Source organism: Monodon monoceros, unplaced genomic scaffold (assembly GCF_005190385.1).
Source record: "Monodon monoceros isolate NGI ecotype Baffin Bay Population unplaced genomic scaffold, NGI_Narwhal_1 Super_Scaffold_18, whole genome shotgun sequence".
NCBI lineage: Eukaryota > Metazoa > Chordata > Mammalia > Artiodactyla > Monodontidae > Monodon > Monodon monoceros.
Genome location: NW_021703774.1, coordinates 127,901,586 through 127,914,506, shown reverse-complemented (window position 1 = coordinate 127,914,506; position 12,921 = coordinate 127,901,586). Strand labels below are relative to the sequence as shown.

Here is a 12,921-nt window from a genome sequence, read left to right as displayed (position 1 = left end):
ATCACTAACCCTCCAATCCATAACTAATTACTTGTAATTCCCCCGAAATTTCCAGGTTAGTTTATCTGTTTGTGTACTATACACATACTGTTTCATTTCCCTGGGCTAGTTATTTACCTGTCAGACTCCTACTCATCTTTAAATGCTCAACCCAAGAATTACCTCTACTTACAAGTGTCCCTAAAAAAATCTCAAGGAGTTGAATACTACTCTCCTTTGTGCCACCACTTAATACGAAACTTCTATAACAAGTTAGCTGAAATTTCTCACAAACTCAACTACTTTGCAGGATTGGGTGGAAGCTGTTAGCAAAAGTAAAGGAATGAATCTTGGAAAAAAGGTAGGAAACCTGAATACCTCTCCTTCAAGAAAAACTCACAAGAAAAAGAAGATAGAGATTTTGAGTCAACGAAGAGAATAATAGCTATATTAAATAGAGGATAGCAGATGAGTGAAAATGTAGATTATAAGTCATGTAAAACACAATATGATTTATCAGCTGCATGTTTTCTTAACTAGCCTATGAGATCCTTAAAATCAGAAACCATGCCTTTGTCAGTGCCTATCACTGTATGGTACATATTAAGTGCTTAATAAATATTTGGTGAGTGAATAAATAAATTTGTTTTCATAATTTGAGTAAAAGTCTATATGGCACATTTTATAGAAACAAAAGAAAGTTATTTTCCAGCATTAGAAACAAGTAAGTAACAACGCCCCACAAAGTCAAACACAGTCCTTATAGAGATGGCAAAAAGGAATCATGATTCTGTTTCTGTTAAAGTTAGAAATGTTGAATGATAAATTTCATGATTCCCCCAACATAGGTAAATTACCTATTTGGCCAGCAATGACAGGAGGTCTAACAACTAAAAGTATCAGTTTATCAAGCAGAAGATAAAGAAATCGGACCACTGGTTCCAACTGAGATGAATTCAATGCTGCAATACTGCTCTTCAATTCATTTTCTAAGTTATTTTCCATGATTCGCATGTCTCCAATTCGGACTGGGAACATGTGTTCATCCAGAGCATTCACCAGAGCAAAAAACTTATCAAGATAAGGATCCTAAAACAAAGAATGAACAGAGGCACTAAACAATTATAACTTCATACATTCCACAAACTATGGACCACTGATATCTCATATTAATTGATGATACAAAAAAGTACACATTCGTATATACAAACATTGTTTCCAATTAAATACATCTATTCTCAGCTATTATTGTAAAGTAGCCACTTCAAATACTATTGATTACTCAAAAAAACTGTTGATATTAGGATTTCTTTTTCCAGTGTGAGTCTGCCTTATTGTTTTAGAGCTCAATTATTATGGCGAGTGTGTTAGTAACCTACCTGAGCCCATTATTAATTTATTACCTCTTAGCTCCATCCAAACCCACCATCTTTTCCACATTTTGTAATTCTGGAGCTAGACTCTTCAAACTACATTTGTCCTTTGTCAGCTGGCTTGTGATAGGCTCTGACAACAGAGGGTATGGGAAACAGTCTGCTAGGCTTGAGGAGTTAGAAGGGAATCTTCTTCCACCTGTTTGCTTTCCTAATGGCAGCGAGTAGACGTGCATGCTGTGGCTCAGAGGTGAGGGACATGGGCAGCAGTGGTGACTCTCACAGTTCCACAGCAGGAGCTCTCTACCAAGCTTCCTCAATACTACAGCATGGCAGGCACTGTGTTCCTGTAGCAGTGGTGTCCTCTCCTCAGAGGCCTGACTCACATCCTTCAAGATCTTGCTCTAGGTTTCTAGGTTCCTTCCTCCCTTACCACTTTCTGCAATTGCTATCTTTGTTACAATCAGAATTCTCTTTTAACCCATTTAGTAGTGAATCACCTTTAACTTAGTTAACTATTTATTTGCAGATTTTCTCCACTCAAATTACTGGCAGTTTCTATCTCCTGACTAAATCCTAACTGCTATTATTTAACCTCCTTCTACACTGATAGAACCACAATCTTATTTAAAGCAGTAATGTGCCTGCTCTTTGAGCCTCCTTTATACCTACAGATGACCGAGTTCTGACCAATGGATGTGAGAAAAAGGCTACTGAAACTCTGGGAAGACTTTTACTTAGTTAACAATGAAAATAAACTTTAAGAAAAGGCAGTAATGCTAAACAACTTCACATTTATAATTTTAATACTGTTCTAATTTTATATGTTTTAAATGAATAAAAATAATTCTATTGAATTCTAACTATATATCCAGTAAATTTCAAAGCACCTACAAGCAAAGTACAAAACATCATAAAAAACATTTATTGTCTTCAATTGATCCTTTAAAAAAGATTATAACACATGATAAAATTATATTACAGAGTTGTAAAATTTTATAAGCTTTTGAGTTTCAGTCACAGGACTGTGAATGTCAGGGGGCTACACACTAGACACTTCCACTCTATTCTCCCTCTACATTCTATAGATTCTAAATCATCTCTATGAAATATTTTGCCCTAAATCCTTCCTTGTTACATTAAGACAATACATGTATCTACCTGCCTCCACAAAAATAAAGTCAGGAGTAAAACACAAATATATTACCAACACTAGAAAAAGAGAACACTAACAATGATTACAGGATTCAAAAAAACATGAAAAATAATGTATTTGTATACTTAAGAAGATATCATGTGATATTAAGAATAATTTTATTAAGGGAAGGAATATATTTAAACAGTATACTATAATGTCAACCTTCTCATTATCAGAAGAATAAGGTCTATAGGAAACATAAGCATATCTAACAACAGAAAAGTCAAAACTCCACTGGAGCATTATTTTACTAGGATCTACCTGCATACTGCTAAATAAAATGTATATACTACCTTTTTGCTGTTTGTTTGTTTGTTTTTTTCTTGGCTGCGTTGGGTCTCCGTTGCTGCGCGTGGGCTTTCTCTAGTTGCAGTGAGTGGGGGCCACTCTTGGTTGCAGTGCACGGGCTTCTCATTGCGGTGGCTTCTCCTGTTACAGAGCACGGGCTCTAGGCATGCAGGCTTCGGTATTTGCAGCACATGGGCTCAGTAGTTGCGGCACGCAGGCCCTAGAGCACGTGGGCTTCAGTAGTTGCGGCACGTGGGCTCAGTAGCTGTGGCGCACAGGCTGTAGGGCACATGGGCTTCAGCAGTTGCAGCACACGGGCTCAGCAGTTGTGGCTCATGGGCTCTAGAGTGCAGGCTCAGTAGTTGTGGCGCACGGGCTTAGATGCTCCACGGCATGTGGGATCTTCCCGGACCAGGGATCAAACCCATGTTTCCTGCATTGGCAGGAGGATTCTTAACCACTGCGCCACCAGGGAAGTCCTTTGCTGTTGTTTTAAAACGTGATATAGAGCACCCTGTCTTTTTACTTTCCCTACCTCACTGTGCAGAAAAGAGTTAACATAGCAAGCTTAAGACATTTCAAAGGCCTGCTTACAAGGTTGGCCCTTGGCTGGCATCTGGGAACTTGGATTTCAGGAGGGTTCCCACTGATGGGCGATTGCTCACTATACCTAAACTGTTTGTGCAAGCAATATGGTTTATGCTTAATACCTGCTTTCCTTTTGCAAATCTAGGATTTTGGTATGTGTTAGGCAGAGGGTGTCTACGAGACAAGCCTATGGTAAAAACTCTGGGAACTGAACTTCCCTGGTAGACAACATTTCACATATGCTGTTTCAACTTATCCTCTATGACTCCGTAGGAGAAAACTCTTGGAAGCCTGTGTCCTATTTCATCTAGACTTGACCTCTTTCCCCTTACCTTATTTTTCTTTATATCTTTCACTAAAATAAATCACAGCTGTGAATATGACTATATGCTGAGTCCTGTGAGTTCTGCTAGAAAATAACAGAACTTAAAGGTGGCCTTGGAAACCCCTGCATACCACCCCTTGCCTTTTCAAGTTGGAGAACCCACATATTCTATTCTGAACACCCGCCTCTTCTCACTCTACATTTTCTCCCTGGAAAATCACATTCACTAGTACAGTTTCAGCTATCACATTTATTCTGTTACCCCCAATCCTAAACTCCTAATTAATTACAACTGCCTATAGGACATCTTCATCTGAAGTGCCCAGGCACTTCAAACTCAAAAATAAACTCATTATAGCCCCATAATTTATCTCCCTTAGTATGCTCCCAAATTTACTTCTCTCACACTTACTATTTACGTTAGAAATCACCACACACCCTAAATTCTGTGGCATTCAAGGTCCTTCATAATCTTTTACCAGCCTGGTCTTCTATGCTCATATACCATGATTTCCCACATACTTTAAACTGCAGTCACACCAGATTAATTACCCTTCCTTCGGCAGATTACTGCCTCTTTGCACTTGCTTTTTACCAATTGCATTGTCTACCCTCTCTCTGTATGGTAAATGCCTACTTACCAATGCAACTCAGTTCCCAGCAAAACAAACAACTCTCTCTCTGTACTTGAAAGGATTTAGTTCATATATCTAACATAATACTAGTTTTATTATAATTATTTTTGCACTTCCCCCTATTTCACTGCAAGGTACTTTAAGGGCAGGCTCTTTCCTTCACAGGTAACAACGTCCCTGACCCCACAGAGTTTACAGTCTAATGGGGGAAAGAACCAATAAACAAAGGATATGAATGCATTTATATGTACACACACACACACACACACACACACACACACACACAGTGAGAGAAAGCAAAAGTGCAAGAGCATGCAAGCGAAAATAAGAAGCAGTAAGGAGTGCAGGGTAAGACGATACAGAGTGATGGAGCTGCTATGTTTAAGAGTCACCAGCAAAGGCTTCTCTGAGGTAAGGAGAAGCCTTAATGAAGAGAAGTCAAATGAATGTGAGAAGGAAAAGCATTCCGGCTAAAGAAAGAGTAAATACAAAGGCTTTGAAAAGAGCTTGGCACATTCCAGAAATATAGTGAAAAATATGGTGATCCCTAAGAACCCTTTCCATTTGAAATATCTAAGTCTATGAGAAGTAAAACGAGCTGGATGATGGTTTTTCAACTCTAATTATTCTGCTATGTTCTAGAAACTTAGAAAAAAAAAATCACTTAATTTTCAAAATGAAGTCAATAACATTTTGAAAAGTAAAATATTTGCTTTTGTTCACATTAAATGATATTTTATTGATTCCTTTAAAAAGTAACTTCCAAACCTATACATTTTTAACTGATATATAGTCTCATAAATCTTATAGCAGACAAAACTGATTTAAGTTCTAGACAAAATGTTCAATTCATTTAAGTGAAATTTGATCACAAAAATTATTAAAACTCACTTACCTGTGTATGGATAGATGAAACAGCAACAACTTCAACATTAAAAACACCTTTGTGATTATCTACCCATTTCATGCCAGGTAGAGGAACCTATAAGATATTGAATACAATGACCACAGATGCTTAACTTGATTATGAATTCTGAAACAAACTTGAATTATGAAAAAAAATTACAATATCTCAGTGAGAAAAAATACTGTGGAAATATATTTTATGCACTACAAATAAATGTAGAACTTATATTTTGTTCTTATTACAAAAATCAATATGTTTCCTACAAGAGAAGTAAAAGGCTCAAGGAGCAAAAGGCAGAAAATATACACTCAAAATTCTATCTTCCCAGAAACATATACCTTTATATCATTCCAGATCTTCCCTTATGCACGTGTATTTTTAAATACACCCTTACATAGGTGATATATCAAACATATTATATTGAAACCTGTTTTTCACCTATTACATTGTGAATCTCTTTTCATGCCAATAAATGCACATCTACAATATCTTAATGGCTTAATAGTATCCTATTTTCTTTATTTTAAACACTTCTATTATGTTTTAACTGGGCTTTAAAATATTCATAAGCAAAGGAAGTCTATTGTTTTAAGGATTAGAAAACATTTTTTTCTGATATAAATTGCTAGCAGTGTTAATTAAAATCATATCACAAAAGTTATTTTTAAAAGGGAGTACATCAGTTCTCTCTATTCTTCCTGCTGAGTACAGCTAGAAACCCTGAACATGATACAGAAAATAAACATAAAGACTGAAAGGGGAGAGAAGGATGCAGACGGGCTAGGGACCTCAGGATACAAGGAACTATAAGGCAGTGTTTCCTGGGTTTTAGTTTTGCCTCATGTATCCTGGGCTAGCTGCTAGAGAAGCTGGCAACCCAGAATTGCCAAAAGAAACAGACAAAAAAAAAAAAAAAAAAACTCCAGGAAAAGCCTGCTCCCTCTAGTCAAATGCAACAATTGCCCTAATCTGGCCAAACACAAGGAAACAAATCACAGCCCCATTCCACCTCCACAGGCTGAGTGAGGGGCCTAGGTGTCCACCCTCAGCTGGCTATAATGAAGTTCCTCAATCCCTAACCCACCCTCACAAATACTGTCTGGTATCATAGAAGACAGAGATGGGAACTGGTCCCAGTCCAGTGATAAAAAGTACCTCCACTAATTGTGGGGTTAGTGGAGGCCAACCAGGGAAAAGTAACAAGTTTCCCCCTCACCCTCACAGCTAGGGAGGTGTCAACTGAGGCCCGAAATCCTACCTCCACCCAATAATAAGCCACCCCCAACCCAACGCGGAGTGGGGAATGTGAGTCTTTACCTCCACCTGGCAACAGGACCTCCCCCTACTGCTAAAACACAAGACTTATGTAAGATCTAGGGTCATAACATAATACCCAAAATGTTCAGGATATAACAAAAAATCACACATCATACCAAGAACCAGAAAAATGTCAACTTAAATGAGAAAAGACAATCAACAGACATCAATATTTAGATACTGGACAGATCTGACAAGGAGTTTAAAACAGCCATCAGGGGAAAAAAAAAGCTCCACAAGCAATTACAAACATCCCTGAAACAAATGACAAAAATAGAAAGTCTCAGCAAAACAAAACAAAACAAACAAACAACAAAATATATATATACATATATAGGAAGATAGGATTTCTTTCCCATGGTTTTATATTGTTATTACATGAAGAAAATAAAACCAAATAAAGTAAGTTTCCTATTACAAAATTCAATACTAAGTAGGTAAGAAATTCAATATCTTTACTGAGGCAAATAATACAGGTATTTAAACTTTAAAAAAGAAACAAACGCTGGTGGAGTAAATTGAAACTACTCAGCACAAGAAAGAGTACTAGCTCTTTCAACCCAAAACACTCATTTTCAGCTTTAAAAAAAGGACATCCAAATAAAATGTGAACACATACTTCTTTAAAAACAGTCTGCAGCATCAATATCTTCTGGGCACTTGAAGAAATGTAAATAATCAAGCCCCAGCCCAGACCTACCTCATCAGTAACTCTGGGAGTAAGGTTAAACAACTGGTGTTACTACAAACACTCCAGGTGATTTTGATGCATGCTAAAGTAAGAACTACTCTCTTAAAATAGCCTAACAAATAGTGTGGCAATAGGAATGGCATAATAGTAGCAGACACTTCTTTAGCACTTTTCATGTGCCTGGTACCATTCTAAATGTTCTACGTACGATTAATCATTCAGTCATCAACATAACCCTATTATTGTAGGCATTAATTATTCTCCTCAATTTACAGATAAGAAAATTCAGGCAGAGAGACTATCTTAATCAGCTCGGTTTGCCACAACAAAATGTCATATACTGGGTGGCTTAAATAACAGAAATTTATTTTCTCATGGTCTGAAGACTAGAAAAGTCCAATATCAAGGCGCCACCATGGTCAGTTTCTGGTGAGAACCCCTTCCTAGCTTGAAGATGACCACCTTTCACTTTGTCCTCACACAGCCAAGAGAGCAAGCTCTCTGGTGTCTCTTCTTACAGAGCACTAATCCCAGCATGAGGGCCCATCCTCATGACCTCATTTAACCTAATTACCTCCCAAAGGCCCCATCTCCAAATTCTATCACATTGGGGGTTAGAACAATTTAGTCCACAGCAGAATAAGAAACTCACCTGAGGTCAGTGGGAGCTGGGAGTGAAATCTTGGATATTATGTTATACTGCCTTTCAAAGGTATATGAGATTAGAAAGAAAATCAACAACAAAAAAACTTTCATAATCCCACACCCCTTTGAGAGCTACATTTGGTATATATTTTTCCAAACTATTTCCACCCAGTTGCTGATATATCTACATATTGAGTTTGGTTGTCACGACATTATTTGTTTGTTTTTATATTTTTATTACAAATGTCCCATTGGGATATTTAAATCTATATCACTCCTCTTAACTACTGTATCACTGTATGGCTGTACAAAAATTTAATTAAACAAACCCTTACTCGACATCCAGGTAATTTCCATTTTTTACTTTTTGCTAATACCAATAATCCTGTAATTTTATTCTTTAAATTCATACAACAAATATTTACTGAAGTCTCTACACAGTTTTCTAGGTACTAGGGTTTCATGATAAACATAACATCTGCTCTCAGGGAGCTTACTACCCATTTCTTGTAGAAAAAAAGAAAATAAAAATGTCAGATAGTGACAAGTATTTAGTAAATAAAAATGGATTAAAAATGAGACTGTATTAGCAGTGTGGAGGAAGGAAGGGTTGAAAATTCATGGAGTGAGGGAAAACCCCTCTGAGGAAGTGCTATTTGAAATATATAATGAAATAAATATAATGAAAAGACTCCAGCCATGAGGAGATCAGGAAGAAGAAAGACAAAATTCAAAGACTGAGAGGCTGGAAAAAATTTGGAAGAAGCTGTAAGTACGGAACAAGGGGTATGGTGGTAGTAGAAGATGACGCTGCAGAAGTGGAAGAGCCCAGGTCTTTCAGAGATTTCCTGTAGGTCGCAGGAAAAAAGATCTAGATTATATTCTAAGTACAATGAAATTCCGAAGGAACGTTTTATTTTGATAATAAACACTAAATCTTAGTAATATAATGCTGAATGAAAAAAGCAAGTCTCAGAGGATTACTTATAGCATAATAACCTTTTCATTAAATTCATAAAATAAGCAAAGTAAACAATGTATTCTTTAGGCACATATATACCTCAATTAAAAAGTAGTTTTAGAGATTTCCCTGGTGGTGCAGTGGTTAAAAATCCGCCTGCCAATGCAGGGGACACGGGTTCAAGCCCTGGTCTTGGAAGATCCCACATGCCGCAGAGCAACTAAGCCGGTGCGCCACAACTGCTGAGCCTGTGCTCTAGAGCCCGTGAGCCACAACTACTGAGCCCGCGTGCCACAACTACAGAAGCCCGCGCGCCTAGAGCCCATGCTCCACAACAAGAGAAGCCACCACAATGAGAAGCGCGCGCACCACAACGAAGGAGCAGACTCCACTCTCCGCAACTAGAGAAAGCCTGCACGCAGCAACGAAGACCCAGCACAGCCAAAAATAAATAAATAAATTTATTTTTGAAAAAACAAGTAGTTTTACAGGGGGGGTGGGGGTGGGGGGTGATTGAGATTGGGAGATTGGGATTGACATATATACATTAGTATGTATAAAATAGATAACCAATAAGAACCTGCTGTATAAAAAAATAATAAAATTAAATTTAAAAAATAAAAGATTCTATGGGAAAAAAACCTTACAGAAAAATGGTCTGAGGGTATCTCAGTCAACAAAATAAACGGCCTCTCACCCACTTTATTTCTGACCCACATAGGCTGAGATCACCAAGGAATTCTTTTCCTTACCATACAGACCATTTATACTCAGTTTTATTTTACCCCAACTCTGTAGTACTTTTTTTAAATCATTTTTTTCCCTCATATTTTACTTCTTTGCTTGTTAACATCTCTCTTTGCAGCTCTACGTTTCTTATTCTCAAAATCTGATTCCTGCCTAATATTTTGATGTTTGTAATACACTAAATTCTCCATTAATCAGAATGGAATATTCTGGTTAAATTTCTAAAGAAGATACACTTTTTTTTTTTTTTTTTTTGCGGTACGCGGGCCTCTCACTGTTGCGGCCTCTCCCGTTGCGGAGCACAGGCTCCGGACGCGCAGGCTCAGCGGCCATGGCTCACGAGCCCAGCCGCTCCGCGGCATGTGGGATCTTCCCGGACCGGGGCACGAACCCGTGTCCCCTGCATCGGCAGGCGGACTCTCAACCACTGTGCCACCAGGGAAGCCCAAGAAGATAAACTTTTTGATAAACTTTTGCTCTTGCTGGAAATAAAAAAAAGTAGTTTTAAGAGGCTAGTTTTCAAAACAATGTGAAAGTACTTAATACCACAGAACTGTACACTTAAAAATAGTTAAAATGGTAAATTTTATGTTATGTATATTTTACCACAATTTTTTTTAAAGCCTAGCTTTTTGTAGTTAGAAGGAAGAAGAGTATGGAATAAGGGAGGAGCACATAAGTGATGTAAACTATTGTCAGTGTTCTAGCTCTTGGTTGGGTGGTGGATTCATGAGTGTGTATTATATTATTAAATAAAATAACAAAAAATTGAAAAGTATAACTATCTTCAGGTGTAACCACTGTTAAGTTCAAAAATATCCTATATGCTGATCTTTGCACACCTATGCAAATAGGGATGATAAACTGCCAAGCTAGTCTATATGTCAATCTTGTATGAATCTTGTAAACATGAATCTGCTTCCTGGAGCCCAATAAACACTAATCCTGAAAAGCTGATGACACTGAACTGAGATAAATTCACTAGAATCACTCTGTTGAGGCATATTGGGGGCCAAGGTTTTCCTCTCACCATAAAGTTCCAACAGTATTCAACAAGAATGAGTCCAGTTAGGGACATTTTACGTCTGAGATATCTACAGAACATCCTGGCAAAGACATCGCTAGGCTTTTTAATTTACCAGACAAATAACTGGCAAGAAATGAGTGAGCAGAGATGCAGATTTAAGATTCATCAACTAGCAGTAGGAGTCAGGAGCATCTTGGTCCTCTTGTAAGTTATATACCACACCACTCTGAGAGTACTGTTCACAGAACTGCAGTCAGTGATCCTGCCTGGGAAGAGTGCTTACAGGCTCAGAGTGAAAAGAACATGAAAACTTAAGGGGGAAACACCAGAAAACCAAGAAAATGTGGTGTAACAAAGCCAACAAAGGTTCACCTTCCTTTTTACCCAGTTTTAAGAAGAAAATGATCCATTTATCACTGAAAATTACCACTGAGTGAAATATAATAAAGCAATAGTTCACTAGTTACAGAAATTAGTTTCTCAGTACCTAAGTGTGATTATATGGCAAGCTTCATATTCTAAGGTCCAAAGAACTGTTGAAGTTAACACATATCAGAAGTTCTCTGACTTTCTGAATCAAAGAGAGCTCAACCTCAACCAGGAAAGTGAATACAAAATTGCATTAAGCAATGACCTATAAAAGTCAAATATTTAAATATTTATCTCTCACTTGCTTTAAATTAAGCACTAAAATTAATATATACTATGCTTTAAATATAATAATGATGCTAAGAATATATACTGTTCTTTTAATATAGTAATTAAAATATACAAAAGTTTAAGCACTTAATCAGGTGGTTTAATCTCACATATCAATCAGCCATACTATGCATCTATAGTCAAATCCAAATTATCACCATATTCTTTATATATGAACATACACGTTGTAGCTAGAAGAAAACCATCAGCCTCCCCCTTTAGAAAGCTGACATTGAATCTGCAAATCAATTAAGAACAAATCCATAACTTCCATAAAATTATATTTTCTTTTAAAATATTTCCTTTTGGGGGTTTCCCTGGTGGCGCAGTGGTTGAGAGTTCACCTGCCGATGCAGGGGACACGGGTTCGTGCCCCGGTGCAGGAAGATCCCACATGCTGCGGAGCGGGTGGGCCCGTGAGCCATGGCCGCTGAGCCTGTGCATCCGGAGCCTGTGCTCCTCAACGGGAAAGGCCACAACAGTGAGAGGCCCGCGTACCACAAAAAAAAAAAAAAAAAATTTCATTTTGAAATACGATGCTACCCCTGACAGAAGACTAATTTATTTTACTGAAAAGATATGTTCCTGGAAAACTGAATGAAAGATTTGGGGGTTGGGGGGGTTCTGTCCTATTTCTTTCCTACAGTCTTTATTCATTCATTTGATAAATATTCATTAACTGTCTACTATGAGCCAAGCACTATTCTAAGCACTGGTAGATACAGCAATGCATAAGAAAGACAAAGTCCTTAACCTCATGGAGCTTATACTCTGTAGACAATAAACAGATAAACAAAGATATATGAACTATAAAGTCAGTGGTAAGTTTTTTTTTTTTTTTGCTGCGCCCCACGGCATGTGGGATCTTAGTTCCTGACCAGGGATTAAACCCAAGCCCCTGCAGTGGAAGTGCAGAGTCTTAACCACTGGACTGCCAGGGAAGTCCCAGTGATAAGTATTATGAGGATAAACAAAGGGATAAAAAGCAGTGGAGGCTGCTACTTAAAACAAAGTAATTATAGATGACTTCTCTGAAGAGGGGATATTTGAGTAAATAAGAAGCAGGTCTTGTGATAGAGCATTGCCAGCAAAGGAAAGTACAAATGGCCTGAGAGGGGAATGTGCTCTTCATGTATGAGGAACAACAAAGGCGCTGTGCTATATAGTCAGGGCAGAGTGACAGAGAATGGTGAGAAAGGAGGTCAGAGCAGTAGCCTTACATTGACTTTTTTTTTTTTTAATTAAAAACAATATAAATTTATTTGTGAAAACTTTTAAAGTTCTATAATGAAAAATAAATGCCACCAGGAGAACATCCACAAGACACATTTCAGATTAATGGTTACAAACAATTGTAGTCAAAGCATTAAGAGACATCGGTAATCATCATGTAACCGTTCTCTCAAAAGGCACTTTGGTTTTTGAACAGTGGCTACTGATTCTTGATTGAGATTTTCCCAGTGTTTTTGTTTCTTTCAAGTCACATATGTCATCATCAAAGCTGCTAATGTCCCTTGGAAAATAATATTATTACTTCACTA

General features: G+C 37.5%; 1 protein-coding gene across 9 annotated transcripts in view; it reads right to left on the bottom strand.

Moving 5' to 3' along the window:
* The window catches only part of DOCK7 (dedicator of cytokinesis 7), a 210,406-nt gene that overhangs the window by 100,206 nt on the left and 97,279 nt on the right, over positions 1-12,921 (bottom strand). For all 9 annotated transcript variants that reach the window (XM_029228228.1, XM_029228225.1, XM_029228226.1 and 6 more), the window contains exons 19-20: positions 5,282-5,368; positions 837-1,068 (exon numbers count right to left, since the gene is read on the bottom strand). In XM_029228228.1, the coding sequence (XP_029084061.1) occupies positions 837-1,068; positions 5,282-5,368 (319 nt within the window). The remainder of the gene's footprint in view (positions 1-836; positions 1,069-5,281; positions 5,369-12,921) is intronic.